Source organism: Nematolebias whitei, chromosome 11, assembly GCF_014905685.2.
Source record: "Nematolebias whitei isolate Nwh7 chromosome 11, NemWhi1, whole genome shotgun sequence".
Taxonomy (NCBI): Eukaryota; Metazoa; Chordata; class Actinopteri; order Cyprinodontiformes; family Rivulidae; genus Nematolebias; species Nematolebias whitei.
Genome location: NC_056508.1, coordinates 48,748,089 through 48,751,784, shown reverse-complemented (window position 1 = coordinate 48,751,784; position 3,696 = coordinate 48,748,089). Strand labels below are relative to the sequence as shown.

At 46.9% G+C, this 3,696-nt stretch overlaps 1 protein-coding gene across 1 annotated transcript in view; it reads left to right on the top strand.

Moving 5' to 3' along the window:
- The window catches only part of LOC119417395 (ubiquitin carboxyl-terminal hydrolase 11), a 4,630-nt gene extending 1,268 nt beyond the window's left edge, over positions 1–3,362 (top strand). The window contains exons 2-8 of the mRNA XM_037684598.1: positions 52–143; positions 191–285; positions 366–560; positions 631–734; positions 862–1,344; positions 3,077–3,147; positions 3,246–3,362. Coding sequence (XP_037540526.1) covers positions 52–143; positions 191–285; positions 366–560; positions 631–734; positions 862–1,344; positions 3,077–3,147; positions 3,246–3,362 — 1,157 coding nt within the window. The remainder of the gene's footprint in view (positions 1–51; positions 144–190; positions 286–365; positions 561–630; positions 735–861; positions 1,345–3,076; positions 3,148–3,245) is intronic.
- The last annotated feature ends 334 nt before the right edge of the window (positions 3,363–3,696 follow it).

The window sequence follows — 3,696 nt, the reverse complement described above, 5'->3', positions numbered from 1 at the left end:
CTGACGCGGTTCGTCCTAACGCGTTTCGTCCTAACGCGGTTCGTCCTAAAGAGGTTCGTCCTAACGAGGTACGTCCTAAAGAGGTTCGTCCTAACGAGGTTCGTCCTAACGCGGTTCGTCCTAAAGAGGTTCGTCCTAACGAGGTACGTCCTAACGAGGTTCGTCCTAACGGGGCCTGTGTGTGTTTCAGATGGTGGTGGCAGATGTCTTCAATCATCGTTTCTATAAAATCTACAACCCTGAAGAATCTCTGAGCTGCATTCTGGACCGGGACGACATCTTCGTGTAAGAAAAGACTCAAAGTCGTTTTTCAAACCGCGACGCGTCGGCTGCTCCCTCGGGTCTGAAGCTGCTGTTGTGTTCAGGTACGAGCTGAGCGCTCAGGACGAGGACGCCGTGCTGCTGGCGCTCTACCTGCGGGAGCGCTCTCAGTACCGGGACTACGGGTCAGGCAGCAGCTCGTATGGAACCACTCTGTTCGGACACCCGCTGCTGCTCAACGTGCCGCGCAGCAGCTGCAGCCACGAGGAGCTCTACCAGCTGTTCCTGCAGCGGCTGGCGTGAGTGAGACCCAACAGTTGGCCACGCACGGCCCATATTTTCCTGACGGGTTTGGTTCTGTCCGTGCAGGCGCTACGTGAGACCCCCGGACCCGTCTGATGAGCTGGAGGAGGAGGATGATGATGATGAGGAGGAGGAGCTGTATAAGACTCAAACTAACGGCTTCAGTGATGGTTTCATGATTTTCACTTTGATCTAAATAAAAAATAAAAACCTTGGAGGTTCGCTGCAGGAGTTCATGTCGGGCTTTTACTTCATCTCTTGTTCAACTCTGCTGCTCGTCTGGTTGTTGTTTTTCAGACGAGCAGAACAACGTGGAGCCAACCGGGCCTTCTGCACCAGAACCCTGCTGCAGTGACGCCTCTCCAAACAGCCAGTCAGACGGCACGGCGCCGACCAAGTCTGAGCCCGACGCCAACCACGCTCAGAGCCTCCTGGATCGAGTCGATGCAGCGATCAGCAACGGCTCCCAGACCAAACCCGCCGCCGCCGGCAGCAGACCCGAGGACACGTACGCCTGCGGGGACGCCAGACCCGACACCGGCGGCAGCTCAAAACCTCCAGCAGAACCACCGCGGCAGCTCTGCGGCGCCACAGGAGGAGGAAATGAGGAAGACGAGCAGGAGGAGGCTCGCTCTCTGAGCCCGCCTCCCAACGAGCTGCCAGCGAAGAGGAGGGCGTGTCGTCGGAGGAGGCGGAGCCTCTTCACCATCCAGGCGGTCAACTCCAATGGCACAACGGAGAGGGGGACAGGAGAGGGAGGGAGCGCCGTGTCCTTCAGCTGTGAGTCCAAACACACCCCGTTACCATGACAACAGGTACACACAGGGCCCGCCAGAATCCGTCCTGATGATCCGTTTGAGTCCAGTACTCGGACTTGATCCAGATCCACATGGAAGGAGCAGTTACTGAGCAGATTTACCTCCTGATGTTTGAGAAGAAATGCTTTTATTTTTATTTAGGTTCATGGAAAATATAACGTGAGGATTTATTTCAGTGACATTCAGCAAACTTTGTTTTAAAACAGTTAAAGGTTCTGACCAGAACTTTACGGACTCTGGTGCCCGAGTAGAGAAGCATCGATTCATTCTGACCTCAAACATTTTAGAAATAACAAGAAAAACTACATTTCCTCTGAAAATGCAGTGACGGCTTATTGCTGAAGAACCTGCTGAAAAACAGCTGAAATTAGCTAAAAACATGCAGAAATGTAGCTGAAATAGAAGAACAAGCATAAATCAGCAGAAGCAGAAAGAACACGTTTGCTGAATTAGGTTTAAATAGGAAATAATTAGCACAATAACTATGAAATTAGCTAAAAAAGCTAAAATTTATTGAAAAAGTAGCCGAAAAGTCATAATGAAGCTTAAACTGCTACAAGGAAGTGGAAGGAGCTGAAAAGATATAGAAAAATGTGGAATTAGCTGAAAAAGCTAGAATTAGCATAAAACAGCTAAATAGTAGCTGAAAGAGCAGAAAAAGCTTAGCCTAGCAGAAATATGCTGAAAGGAGCATAACAAGCTGAAATTAGCAGAAAGAAGTTATTTGGCTGAAAGTAGCAGAAATTACCACAAAAAACTGAATTCAGAGTTCAGAATAAACTTTATTAGAATTGCACCGAAGTACAACGCGAATATGTACGTACAGTCGTCCGAAAGATGGGCGGAGTGCACGAAGCTGCAACTACAGGAGAGCGCGGCCATTTTATCCTTATCAGATTTGATCTGAAAACAGCTGAAATTAACTCAAAATGCTAAAAATTGTCTTTAAAGGTAGAAAAAGCTTAAATTAGCAGAAGGAAGTGGAGAGAGCACATTTTGCTGAATTAGGCTGAATAAAGTTGACATGAGTACAAAAAATGTGGAATTAGCTGAAAAGGCTAAAAATATAAACACTTCAAAGTAGTAGCTGAAATAGCAGAAAAAAGCTGAAACTTGCAGAAATTAGCTGAAAGGAGCAGAACAAGCTGAAGTATCAGGAAGAAGTTAGAAGAAGCTCAAAAATACTGTAGTTAGCAGAAAGAATCTGAAGGAAGCACAAATCAGCTGAAGAAACAGCTGAAAGTAACTGAGAAAAGTTTAAATTAGCAGCAGGAAGCTGAAAGCAGCTGAAGCAGAACATGTGAAAGGAGCAGTAAAAGGTTGTAAACAGAGCTAAAGATGTAAAATGAGATCAGTTCATTTTCTGAGAGAAAATATTAAAACTAAATATTTCAGAAAGCTAAAGTTGCACTAGTACCAAAAGTCACAGCAGGATTGTCTCAAAGGAGCTGAACGTTTTGATTTATGATTTGTTGAAATAGATGAAAAACTGCAGGACGAGAAAGATGCTGAAAAACGTACGGACTAGTTTAAAGAACCTGGAATAATAAACACAAACAGGTTGTTTGTTGTGTGAACGCTTCATAAACATTCACACAATAAACGAGACGACCTGAAGCAGTTTAATATTTACATCATGTAGATCTTTATGACCAGACCGTGCACGCCCTTTATCATCTCCTGTTGTTCTGCAGCTCAGCCCTACGTGGCCATCGACTGGGACCTGGACATGAAGAAGAGGTTCTACAACGAGAACGAGGCCGAGGTCAGAACCGTTTCCACCTTTTTAAAGAGCGAGCGGCGGCGTTCGGCCCCGAAGCGCTTTGAGCAGGCGTCAGACGGTGTGTGTGTCGTTCTCTGCAGCGCTACGTGAAACACGGCAGCATGGAGGTTCCTCAGCAGCAGAGCACGGTTCAGCTGCAGCAGTGCATCGAGCTCTTCACCACCCGGGAGACGCTGGAGGACGAGAACCCCTGGTAACAAACTACCGTTTACTTATTTTACTGATGTGACGCAGCTCCAATCAGTTTATATCCACCTTATTCAGAGCCCCCATGATGCCTTGCGTGAATTATGGGTGACTTCTGGTGCGGACCAGAACCGACGTTTGTTTATGTGAAAAGTACGAGCTAATGTAGTTTCTCTGAGCATCGTGGATTTAATTTAAACATGTAGTAACACCAGCTGTCAGAGCTCAGACAGGACAATATGATCATACCTCTGCTGCTGAGGACGAGGAGTGGAGGACGAGCTGAAGAAGTGGCTGCAGGTTACATCTACTAGCATATTTAGCAACTTATACTAGCATATTTAG